This window comes from Loxodonta africana, chromosome 3, assembly GCF_030014295.1.
Source record: "Loxodonta africana isolate mLoxAfr1 chromosome 3, mLoxAfr1.hap2, whole genome shotgun sequence".
Lineage (NCBI taxonomy): Eukaryota > Metazoa > Chordata > Mammalia > Proboscidea > Elephantidae > Loxodonta > Loxodonta africana.
Window position 1 is genome coordinate 109,025,622 of NC_087344.1, and position 12,043 is coordinate 109,037,664.

The 12,043-nt window shown below is 41.1% G+C and overlaps 1 protein-coding gene across 2 annotated transcripts in view; it reads right to left on the reverse strand.

Annotated features, from left to right (window-relative positions):
- Positions 1-898: 898 nt before the first annotated feature.
- The window catches only part of WLS (Wnt ligand secretion mediator), a 154,061-nt gene continuing 142,916 nt past the window's right edge, over positions 899-12,043 (reverse strand). Inside the window, exon 13 of one of the 2 annotated variants that reach the window (XM_064282121.1) lies at positions 899-1,067. In XM_064282121.1, the coding sequence (XP_064138191.1) occupies positions 1,048-1,067 (20 nt within the window). In that variant the 3' untranslated portion in view covers positions 899-1,047. The remainder of the gene's footprint in view (positions 1,068-12,043) is intronic. The other variant, XM_064282122.1, reaches the window with a different exon arrangement.

Below are 12,043 nucleotides of genomic sequence, written 5' to 3' on the forward strand. Positions count from 1 at the left end.
CTACCTGACTCACAGAGACATCATGCACAACAGAATTGGACCGTTGTGATCCACAGGGTTTTTACTGGTGATTTTCTAGTCCATCTGAATCTGGAAGTCCCACTGAAACCTCTTGAGCATCGTAGCAGCATGTGAGCCTCCACTGACAGATGGGTGGTGGCTGTGCTTGAGATGCATTGGCTGGGAATCAAACCAGGTCTCCTGCATGGAAGGTGAGAAGTCTACCACTGAACTACCTTGTAGTAGTGCTCAATTATGAATGAATAAATGAATGTGAGTGAAGCAGAAATATGGGAAGCAACATCTATCAAATTCTGCACACTGTTGTGTTAAACTGCAATCATACAACTGAAGAAGATCCTTACACATCCCAGGAACCTACACCTCTGGGGCCTTAACCAGAGGTTCTCAACTGTATCAGACCCAATACTATCATTTTACACACCTGTTTGTAATGTTACCTTTGCTATCCTGAAAAGAAATTCATAGATAATCTAATTTTTTGAAAAAGTAATATAATTCCCTGTTATATGGAGGAAAAATAAATGGAAAGTGATTTGTAATAAAATAGTACCGCATTTTTTTTTTCCACAAATAACGCACACGTTATGGGTTTTTGCTAACCACACAATCTCCTTGTGCATTATTTTCCTAGGGGTGTTATGCACATTATATGTGTGGGCACATTATCCATGAAAAATATGGCATATACTTCAATCTGGAAATGCTCAGGCAGAACTACACTGCAGACACAGTGAAGTTGGCAAGTGCTTGCTCCTACTTTTAATGGATAAGTTTGGATATAAGAGAAGTAAGACAATACTCAAATCATTTTTATTGTTGACACTTTATATTTAACATTTTGAGATAAGGGATATGTAAGCATATCTGTGTATCTGCAAGTAGAATCATAGTGAATGTGACAGCTACAAAAGCAAAATATAGATGTGTTGTATTGTTTACTCAAATGCCAGAAGCAGTGTTGCTGTTGTTTTGAAGTGGTGAACAATTCTTGGTAAAATTCCAAAACAAATCCGATCTTTCGATTTACATGGGAGTTGCATTTCCTGGAAAATTAGGAACATATTAAAACCGCGCAAAATATCCTTTTAAAAACTATGTAAAATGGAGTTATGTGGTCGGCTCAGATAACTACAGAGATTTTTCACCTACATAAATTTTCCAGTTTGTGTGGAACTGTCTCCCTCCCTGTAGGACATTTAGCAGATTGTCCACTAAACCCTAATAGCACCCCATTTCCCTCAATAATCGTGACAACAAATACCCTCTGCCACCTGACAAATTTCTAAACATCCCCGGAGAAACGCTGCCATCCCTGCTGAGAACCATTGCTCTAGGCTCGTACGTGGTTCATCTTGAGCTACTGCTGCCTGTCTCACCCCCACGCTTCCTCCCAAATTCTGTAAAGCACGGATCAGGCATTGGAGGGTAGAGCGACCCAAGTAGGAGGATTCCAAACTTGTATCATTGAATAATCTTTATATTTGTTTATTTGGCTTTTTAATGTCATAAATATATGAAGCAGAACATTTGCCATTTCAACATTCTTCACATGTATAATTCAGTGGCATTATGTCATCATGTTATTCACCATCACCATTATCCATTTCTAAATTTTCCCTTCACTGTTAATGGCAGCTCAATGTCCACTAAGCAGTGACTCTGTCTTTCCCCTCCCTCCTGCTCACCCCTGATAACCACTAGTAAACTTTGGTCTCTATACAATTGTGTATTATAGATACTTTATATATGTGGGATCACACATTATTTGTCCTTTTGTGACTGACATATTTCACTCAACGTAGTGTTTTCAAGGCTCATCCATGTTGTAGTATGTATCAGGACTTCATTTCCCTTCATGGAAGTTCATTTATTCATTTTTTATTTCTTACCTTCTTCCAAAAAGAATGTTTTGGTCAATTGCAATGAGATACCTCATAGACAAGAAAAAATACATCTGGTGGGATGGGGATTGAAAACAGCAAACAGAAGAAAGCTGGGGGCGAACCCAGTACCTAAAACACGTACTCCCAGGGCTTGTACACTGGCTAAAAGCAAGAAGTAAACTGGGTTGTCATTTTAAAGAGGGATGCTTGATTGTTACACAATTCAGTTGTTGATAATATAAAAGCAAATTCCTATCAAGGTTAAGAACATGGACTCTGTGGCTAGACAGCTTTGATAGATTCAATTTGGCTTCATTTTTACTAAATGTGGGACCTTGACTAAATCATTTTGTGCTCAGTCCTCTTGCTTATAAAGCAGGGTAGCGGCAATGCCTATAATACTTACCGCATATGTTTATTGGGTAGATTAAATATACTGAGGTACATAAAGTGCTTAGAACAGTACACAATAGCTAGTTGTAAGTGTTCTATAAGAAACTCTCAAAAAACAAACAAAAACAGTTGTGCAGAGAAAACACAGCTTTTCTAGCAGATTCTTTCAGTGAATGATGTAGGATGAATCGCCTAGATTGGAAGCTGGGAGGAATCTCGACTATCATCAATTCCAACCTGTTTGTGCTACAATGGAGTCCTAGTGGCACAGTAGTTAAGAGCTCAGCTGCTAACCAAAAGGTCGGCAGTTCAAATCTACCAGACCCTCCTTGGAAGCCCTATAGGCCAGTTCCAATCTGTTCCATAGGGTCACTATGAGTCAGAACCAACTCAATGACAACAGGTTTGGTTTTTTGGTTTTTGTTCGACAATGGAGGAAACTGTAGCCAGAGAGTGCAAGCCCCGTGGCCAAGCTAGTACAGCTAAGTTAGTGGAAGAGCTCAGCTCTCCTGGCCCCTGCCAGCTATTCTTTCAGATACACCAAGGCTGGAACTGGCCTAGGGAGTGGGTGCAGAGAAGGGGCCTACGACCTCTCCTCACAAGGCAGCTGTGTGATGTGCTTGGGAAATCCACTGGTCTTCAGCTGAAGACTCACCTGGTTTCTCTTCACTATTGACAAGTCCAAAAGCTTCCAAGGGAGAGCTGAAGGTAATTATCCCAGTGTAGAACTAGCCTAGAGAAAGCAGCTGGTTTTCCCACTAAATCCAGATAGGTACCCACCCCTCCATTTTCTATCTATGGGGATTGTGTGGCCCCACCAGAGTCCTCAGTAAAATGTCAGCACCTACAGAGCCAAACTGTGGGGCTTTCTAACTCTCCCTGTCTGCAGCTCACCTTCACCTGGCAGCTGTCCCTAAGTTTCCACTGTGGCAGCAGTAAAAAAAAAGCAGCAGAGCAGGTAAAAAAGCTGAGAACTGTATCCCCCCTCCTGCTGGTCTACCATCTCAGGCCCCACCTAGCTCCCAGCAGGATAAAGAAGTGGCTTGTTTATTGGGGAGATTAAATATATTGAGGTACATAAAGTGCTTAGAACAGTACATAATAGCTAGTTGTAAGTGTTCGCATAGACCTCTTGTCTCAAACCATTCTGTGCCTATTGTTTTCACACACTCAGAAGCACCTGTATCTTCCTTCCCCCTCGTACTGCTCAGAACTCTTGGCTTTGGTGGGGGCACTCTTACTAATGTCCTGGGATATGCTCCTGTTCTGGATCTGTCCCTGCATACAGGTCTCCTGCCTTCTTGCCCAGTGCTCTTTCTGCCCACACCAGGGTGGATACTCGCTGGCTGGACTTCTCTTACTATCAGACTGTATTCATTAGAACAATAGTTTTGTCTCATCATGTCATTCGGAGATGGTTGCTAGGGTTACCGATGGAGGATTTGATTAATTTGTAAATCCTGCAATTGCCTTAAATCAGTAGTAATGCATGCTCTAGCTTCCAAAGGATTTGGACTGAGCTGATGGGGAAGCGGGTGAGAAGAAAAGAACAGTCACAGGTTGGCACCCATTGCCATATGTTCACACTCTTTATAAGGTGTTTTGCCATTGCTTCACCAGAAAGCTGAGGGGATTAAAGATCGAGTCAGAGGGAACACCATGGTGCCCTAGTAATTGCCCAGGAAAGCTCAAAAAACAGAATAATACAGTCCCTTTCAGGAATTCAGGAGGCAGCACTGATAATGATAGAGATAAGAACATCTGTGAGGACTTCTTCTTTTAAAGTTAATTCAGAATCCAAAAATTGTAGCTCTTAGGGGACTGCTAACTCCAAATGAGGAGACTCGAGCTATTTGGGAAGTTTCATCATCAGGAAAAACCAGGCTGGGTCTAAATGTAGGATCCTAGAGTCAGGTTTAGAAGAGGGCCCAGCATCATTTCTTCCAGGTCTTTTGTTGACCCACATCTGTATTCAGGTCATCACCCACACTCTGCGGGAACATTGCCAATGATGAAGACCTCACTCCTTCCCAAGGCAGCACGTTTGGCTTTAAAACAGCCCTGACCTGAGTGTTAGGGAATCTGCCTTATATTGAAGGGGTAGGGGGCGCTTTTCCTCCTTGCTGTAGTTGACTGGCTGAGCTCACAGAGACTTCTTCAGGGGCCTGAAAAATGCCCTGCGTCATATGTGCCCATCACCAAGCAAGCTACACGGGCTCTGGGCAGTTGAGAAGTCCCAACTTCAGGCAGCTGAGAAATAGCTGAACATTACTTGATGTAACTTGATCAAGTATGAAGGGAACCGCCTCTGCAATGTTTATCTCATTGTGACAAAAACAAAATCAAGGCGCAGACCCTGTTGCCCAGGATAAATGTTCCTATGACATTCTTCTTTATACAACATGGTTCTGAGAATCATCCCCATCAGGGTGGATGGATGATGACTCAGAGCTCCAGATATCAGTGGGTGTGCTGAATCCAGTGGGGTCCTTGTTCTTTCCTGAGAACACTGCGGCTCCATTAATGCAGTTGAACCTCACACTAGCCCTTGGAGCGTACATCCCACTGATGACTCATGTTAGGCTTTGTAGTCAGTGAAAATGCCTGGGCTAATTCCTCTTTGTTGGTGCAACGTCACATCGCCCCAACCGAAGCTCTATTGAAACTATAGATGTCCAGGTCACCGTCTAGCTCCCTGCCTGCTTTTGGTGTCAAGTTCATTGTCATCAGTATTTTGAAATTCAGGATTGCAGGAATTGAAACCTTTTGTTTTTGCTTCTCTGGCACCACTCCTGGTCTTTAAAACCCCAGGAGGTCACTCACTGCCTGTGCATCACTGATTTCACTTGGTGTTATGGATTGAATTGTGTCCCCAAAAATGTGTATCAACTTGGCCAGTCCATGATTGCCAGTATGGTGTGATTGTCCACCATTTTGTCATCTGAAGTGGTTTTCCTATGTGTTGTAAATCCTACCTTTATGATGTTAATGAGGCTGGATTAGTGGCAGTTATGTTAATAAGGCAGAACTCAATCTACTAGATTGGATTGTGTCTTAAACTAATCTTTTTTTGAAATATAACAGAGACGAGGAAGCAGAGAGAGAGGGGGACCTCATAGCACCAAGAAAACAGCTCCAGGAGCGTAGGGTGTCCTTTGGACCCAGGATTCCTGCACTGAGAAGCTCCTAGACCAGGGAAGACTGATGAAGGACCTTGCTCCAGAGGCAACAGAGTGAGAGAAAGCCTTCCTCTGGAGCTGATGCACTGAATTTGGACTTCTAATCTACTAGATTGTGAGAGAATAAACTTCTGTTTGTTGAAGCCATCTACTTGTGGTATTTCTGTTATAGAAGCCCTAGATGACTAAGATGGTTCGTCTAGGTCCCTCAGCTCTGATTCGTCCAGATCAGCATATTTAATGAAATTCAATGTCTAATCTACCCTTTATCAACGCCTTCTCCCTTTCCCAATTCCTTAACAGAAAACATAGAGGAAAGGTAAGAGCTGAGGAATTCTGCTCTCTCTTTCATCCGTTGAAGCATCATAATTAGTTTATCTGAGAATATATTACAAATGTGAGTGGTAATAGTTCAGGATTTTATGAAAAAGACTTCCAACCTGAGTGTTTATATTTTGCATATCCTTTTTACATTGGTTAGAATGGTGGTTCTTGTTCTCTTAATTGTTTTAATGAAAAGTTCCAGAGTATACAAAAATTGACACATTTGCTAAATTCTCATTCAGGTCAGTCACTTTTATGGAAAGCCTAGTTTTATGTGGCACAAAGCCACAATCAAGATTCACCTTATTGTAGAAAAAGAAATAAATGGTCCTGTGTGGCAAAATTCCAAACTATTAAATGATGGCAGAAGTCACTGAAGGAAGTCCTTGGCTCTCCAGGTCCACTAAGTCCCAGGTGAAAAAGAGATCCTAGTCTTCACTCTGGACTCTGCTCAAGATTTCATACAAAACTAGCTGCCAGGTAAAACTGGGGAAATGCATACAGGATACATATTTCTTGGAATGGGGGGTGGGTATGAGTAAATTCAGCCTTAAGTTAAGGGAGTGAGAACAAGTGTGGCCTAGAAAATAGGGGTAGAAAGACAGGACCAGGACCAGGTTGTGAGGCTGCATCTATGGGAATCATAGCAGTATTATACCCCTAAAGTCAGAGGAGTGGACACGGATATTTCGGTAAGAAAGAGGAAAAAGGAAGGAATCACCTCAGCCCCGAATAGGAAGGGCATGCACTTGTGGGGGTACAAGGGTTGAGCAAAGAGAAAAGATGATAATATCTGATCACTTTTATACTTTTTGTCTTCAGACTAATGACCTTAGACTTAATACAGACCACTATGGTCAAAGTTTTAATATGAAAAACCAAGTACATGGCTGTGAATTTCCAGAATTCTTTGGTGCACGTTTGTCATGAAAAAATCACTGCTAAAACCCACTAATAGTCACTCCCATGGCAATGCTCTATACTTAACGTGTAGATACATGAATAATATATACATTCTTGAGTGGTTTATTAAAAGGCACCTAGAGCTCATTCATAAAGAGATAAAATGAGAGAGCAAGGCAGCTTGTCCTAAAGGCCAAAAGAGGGGAGGAGCTGAGTCTGAGAAGGCAGGGAAGGCTTCCAGGAGAGTTTCAGGGAGTCCTGAGAGTGCACTGGAAGATAGGCTCTGTGTGACCTGGCTGTCATCAAAAGGCAATTTGGAGGATAAAGACGCCATCTGTGGGAAAGAGATAAAGCCCCAGGCCCAGTGCCCTCCAAAGCAGGAGCTGGAAAATCATAGTATTACTTGATTCACCCAGGAGGCAAACCGATCAAAACTCCATTCCAGAAATATGTCTCTTGGTGAATCTAGGAACCTACTGCTTCCTATTCAACAGTTCTAGATATTTCACAGTAGAGCTCTGTGCTTCTAATGCATACAGAGTCTACTGTCCACTTCCCCGACTCCAAGGGACACCTAAAATGTGTTAGGCTGATTGGCCTTGTAACAATGTGTGTGTGTGTGTGTGTGTGTGTGTACGTGCTGCCAGTAGATGCTCAGTGTCCTGCCATGCTGGATCAGTCCCTCACAACCAACATAAACCCTGTTACAATGCGCTATTCTTTGGATCTTGTCAGAAGGCAAATTTCCCTAAAAGAGGTATAAGTACCACTGTAAATTGGTTTCGGTAATTTATAATTTAAAATGATTGAATCCCAACTATTTCTGCTTTGAAATTAAAAAAAAAAAACTCTTAAATTTAGAAAACATAGATTAGCACAAAGAAAATGATAAATCAACCTGTAATCCCATTATTTAGATATAAAAATTATTATCTTAGTTTGTGAAAATGGGATGCAACTCTGCACAATACATTGTTATTTAGCTCTTTTTAGTTAATATGTTATGGATAATCTTCCTTTAAGTGCTCGGCTGCTAAAAAAAGGTTGAGGGTTCTAACCCACCCAGTGGCTTCAGGGGAGAAAGGCCTGGTGATCTGCTCCCATAAACAATAAAAAAAACACAGCCTAGGAAATTGACTCAACAACACAACAACAACAATCACCTATTGTGGGCCTCTCATTTGCCAGCCACATTGGTATGCTTCACATACTTTATCTCACTTAATCCTCATGGCAATGCTATTAAGTAGATACTATTATTATCCACATTTTACACAAGAGGAAATTGAGATAGGTGCGTAATCTACCCAGCCGTGGTCACAACACTGAAGGTAGCAGAATCCGAGTGACTCAGCTCAGATGGTTTTATGGGAATATGATTATCTCATAAGATGGAGGATCAAATATCCAAGAAGAGCCAAGACATTCTGAAGACAAATAGGATTAAGGAATTTGCATTAATAGGTTGCAAGATTTAATGAAAAGCTAAAGTAATTACAAGAGGATTATTTTTAAGTCAGGATAGTTAAATTGGCCAGTGGAAGTCTAAGAGACCAGAAACAGATCTACATCTATATGGTAAGTTGCTAAATGAAGGAAGTAACATTGTAGATCACAGGTAGAAGGATGAATTATTCAATAAATAGTGCTGGTATCACGGATTATCCATATTGGAAAAAAACTGTAATAAGATTCCTCTTCTCATTATATAAAAAAATTAATTCCTGGTGGATTAAAATCTTAACTAGGAGAGGCAAAGTTTTAAAACTTTTAGAAGAAATTTAGAATACCTTTATAAACTTGGAGTAGAAAAGGATTTCTTTGAAAAGACACTAAAAGTTCCAGCCCCAAAAAGAAAATGTTGATAAATCAACTCCACTAATATCAGAAGAAGACACAATCTCAGGCTGGGTTCTCTAGAGAGGCAGAACAAGTAAAGAGTATAGAGACAGAGAGAAAGAGAGAAAGATTTATCTCAAGGAAATGGCTCACACTGTTGTGGAGGCTGGCAGGTCCCAAAGTTTGTGGGTCAAGGCATTGGCTGGAGGCTTCTCCTGACTCATGTGGCTGCAAGGGCTGATAAACCCAGAATCAGCAGGTCTGATGGAAGGCTGCTGGCTCATAGGGCTGTGGGGCTGGTGAATCCCAAAGTCGGCAGATCAGGCAACAGGCTGCTGGCTCAGAACTGGAGGTCAGAGGATGACAAGCCAGAAACAGGATGCAGAGCAAGCAAGACAGCTTTGCCGGAATGTTCATATGTATTTTGGGTACAGGCCATACCCCCAAGGAAACTTCCCTTACAACTGATTGGCTGATCACATCATGGAAGTAATTACAATATATCACAAAATGGAGGATAATTTTATCAGATCACAAAATGGAGGATAATTACATAATACTGAAAATTATGATCTAGCCAGGTTGGCACATAACACTATCACAGACACCATAAAGAAAATGAAAATACAACCCCCTAAACTGGTAGAAGATATTTGAAATGGATATAACTCACAAGAAATTAATTTCCAGATTATATTTTTTAAATTCTATAAATCAAGTAGGATAACTCAATAAGAAATAGGAACAGGGTACAAATCAGCATTTCATGGAAGAAAAAACACAAATGGCAAATAAACATATGAAAATAGGGTTATTCTCATTAGTAATCAGGGAAATGAAAAATTCAGACCAATGGGATAATATTTTATACACACTAGATTAGAAAATTAAGATGAAACCAGGTGTGAGAGTGTGGATCAACAGGAACTTTCATACACTGCTGGTGGCAGTAAAATTTGTACACTCACTTTGCAAACAATTTTTACTATACAGTAAAATGGAAAATTTGTTTGCAAACCTGTTGTTGTTAGGTGCAGGCGAGTCAGTCCCAACTCATAGCGACCCTATATATAACAGAACGAAACACTACTTGGTCCTACGCCACCCTCACAATCATTGCTAAGTTTGAACCCATTGTTGCAGCCACTGTGTCAATCCATTTTGTTGAGGGTCTTCCTCTTTTTCGATGACTCTTTACCAAGAATGATGTCCTTCTCCAGGGACTGGTCCCTCCTGATAACATGTCCAAAGTACATAAGATGAAGTCTTGCTATCCTTACTTCTAAGGAATAGTCTGGCTGTACTTCTTCCGAGACAGATTTGTTTGTTCTTCTGGCAGTCCGTGGTATATTCGATAATCTTCTCCAACACAATAACCCAAAAGCACCAATTCTTCTCCTGTCTTCCTATTTCATTGTCCAGCTTTTGTATCCCTATGAGGCGATTGAAAATGCCACGGCTTGAGTCAGGCACAACTCAGTCCTCAAAGTGACATCTTTGCTTTTCAACACTTTAAAGAGGTCTTTTGCAGCACATTTGCCCACTGAAATATATTGTTTGATTTCTTGACTGCTGCTTCCATGGGCATTGATTGTGGATCCAAATAAAATGAAATCCTTGACAACTTCAATATTTTCTCTGTTTACTGCTTATTGGTCCAGTTGTGAGGATTAAAAAAATTTTTTTTCTTATCTTGAGGTATAAATCTATACTGAAGGCTGTAGTCTTTTGCTTTCTTCATGTATGGCATCCCTAATGTCAACCCACAACTCCTCTGGTCTTCTGTCGCTAGTGTTCAGCGCATCAAATCTATTCTTGAAATGGTCTTTAAATTCAGGTGGGATATACTCAAGGTTGTACTTTGTCATGGACTGGTTTTAACTTTCTTCAGCTTTCATTTGAACTTGCATATGAGCGATCGATGGTCTGTTCTGCAGTCAGCCCCTGGCCTTGTTCTGATGGTGATATTGAGCTTTTCCATCGTCTCTTTCCACAAATGTAGTTGATTTGATTCCTGCATTTTTCATCTGGTGAAGTCCATGTGTATAGCTGCCATTTATATTGTTGAAACTAGGTATTTCCAATGAACATGTCGTTAGTCTTACAAAATTCTGTATGAGATCTCCAGTGTCTTTTCTATTACCAAGGCCATATTTTCCAACTACTGATCCTTCTTTGTTTCCAGTTTTTGCATTCTAATCACCAGTAATTATCAATGCATCTAGATTGCATGTTTGATCCATTTCAGACTGCAGATGTTGACAAAAACCTTCAATTTCTTCATATTTGGCCTTAGCAGTTGCTGTGTAAATTTGAATAATAGTCATCTTAACTGGTCTTCCTTGTAGGCATATGGATGTTATCCTGTCACTGATAGCATTGTACTTCAAGAAAGATCTTGAAATATTCTCTTTGACGTCGAATGCAACTCCATTCCTCTTCTATTTGTCATTCTCAGCATAGTAGACCATACGATTGTCTGATTCAAAATGGCCACTACCAGTCTATTTCAGCTCACTAATGCCTAGGTTGTCAATCTTAAAGTGTTCCATTTTATTTTTGACAACTTTCAATTTTCCTAGGTTCATACTTTGTACATTCCATGTTCTGATTATTAATGGATGTTTGTAGCTATTTTTTTAAAAGTAGATTGCCAGGTCCTTCTTCCAGGTCTGTCTTAGTCTGGGAGCTCTACTGAAACCTGCCCACCATGGGTGACCCTGCTGGTATTTGAAATACCAGTGGCATAGCTTTCAGTATCACAGCAACATGCAAGCCACCACAGTACAGCAAATTGACAGATGAGTGGTGGATCCTAGAACCTATCAATTCACTCCTATATATATAAACCTAAAGAATCTCTCATACCTGTGCACTGGAAGACGTGTTCAAAAATGTAAAAGAGAATAAACATAGCTACAGGGATAATGCAACTCTGCTGAAGAAGCATTTGAAACATGTAGGAGGAATATTTCAATTGTCCCTAAGACTTTGTTGGCCTTTAGTGGCAGGAACCAGGGGTGCTATATGTCCTTCAATGTGTGGGAAGTCCTTCTAACCCTTCTAACTCTCTCCATTTCTCTGTATCACCTGTACGAGTGATGCCCACAGCAGGGCTGAGGAGGCCTGCGGGGTGGTGGCGGCGTTGATGGTGGTGGGGATACTTTATGAAACATGCAGGTCTCTGCCCAAAGCACTCAGGACAGAGAGCTGCTGGTCCTAACTTTTGGGGTTGTAGGGCTGCGGGTGCTCTCCTCTCACTTATTTCCTGCTTGGGAGTTAAGTTGTCCTTTCAGTAAGATTTGGTTGAACTTGGTTGCAGTGGACAATTACAGATCATTTGCAGCTTGTTAGGCCAGCCCAGCCTGAGCAGAAAACTGGCTTGCTCCAGTTCCAACTGCATTCTCAGAAAAACAGTGCGTTTTTGGGCTTTGTTGTTCTGTGCAAAGCTGAGCAGTGCCCTCCAAGGGAGACTTTGGGTATATACATGACTGGCTG